The sequence below is a fragment of the Penaeus monodon genome, chromosome 24 (assembly GCF_015228065.2).
Source record: "Penaeus monodon isolate SGIC_2016 chromosome 24, NSTDA_Pmon_1, whole genome shotgun sequence".
NCBI lineage: Eukaryota > Metazoa > Arthropoda > Malacostraca > Decapoda > Penaeidae > Penaeus > Penaeus monodon.
In genome coordinates this window covers 36685898-36686752 of record NC_051409.1, presented here as the reverse complement: position 1 = coordinate 36686752, position 855 = coordinate 36685898, and the positions used below count along the sequence as shown (strand labels likewise).

Sequence of the window (855 nt, the reverse complement as noted above, 5' to 3'; positions counted from 1 at the left end):
GTGTTACTTCATCTGGAAATATATTCCATATACCAAAACTTGTATTTGTTTGAAATTTTAACCTTCTGTAATGATAATTAACTGAAAATTATAGAATTTGCAGTCATGGAACTAATGTACCTTGGCCTTGTGGAGCTTACTGTTGTCGTTCGCCTTTGTTTCAGGTTAATCCATATTACCCCAATTTCCTCAGTATATAATATATGCACATAAACGTCTTTGCTTTCAATTTGATGTGTTACTGTGGGGATGGAGCTGTGATGGTTATACAGATTTCATGCCTAGCTTTCAGTATAGGGTTGATCCAAGGCAGAGACATACTTTCATGAAACAAAAATATCCACCTGAATCCAATCACCGTTTTCTTGTTTTCTTTTATTCTTGTGTCTAGCTGCCCTTCCTGTAATTTCTTTCTAATCAGTAGTCTCCTAACATTAGTTGTCATTTTCTCACCTCCTTGTGTTTGTTGCATACTTCACTTTAGCAGTGTCAAAATTGCTCTTTCATGCCTAATAGCATCAGTGATATATTATTGTAATCTAGAATCTCTCTTACTATTTCAGGCAGTTTATTACATTGGTCTTGGTATATGGATTGCCTTTATGGATGTCTTCACTGGACATCACAGATCACTTGATAGTATCTTCAAATACCAGGTACAGTTGATGTAATATAATCATTGTATTGATTTTTGCTTAAGGCTTTTTTTGCTTAATGATTGCTTTGCTTTTGATTTTTGCTTAATGCCTTTTTTATGACTTCTCATATGTTTATTCATAAAAGTTCATATTTTGATTTGTTTGATTACAGTAAAAAGTTTTAAAGGTATGTAGATGTACTAGGTTTTCTTATGGC

At 33.1% G+C, this 855-nt stretch overlaps 1 protein-coding gene across 1 annotated transcript in view; it reads left to right on the top strand.

Moving 5' to 3' along the window:
• Positions 1 to 855, top strand: part of LOC119588774 (protein SYS1 homolog) — a gene marked incomplete at its 5' end in the record, with an annotated part of 5677 nt that overhangs the window by 960 nt on the left and 3862 nt on the right. The window contains 1 exon segment of the mRNA XM_037937415.1: positions 564 to 656. Coding sequence (XP_037793343.1) covers positions 564 to 656 — 93 coding nt within the window.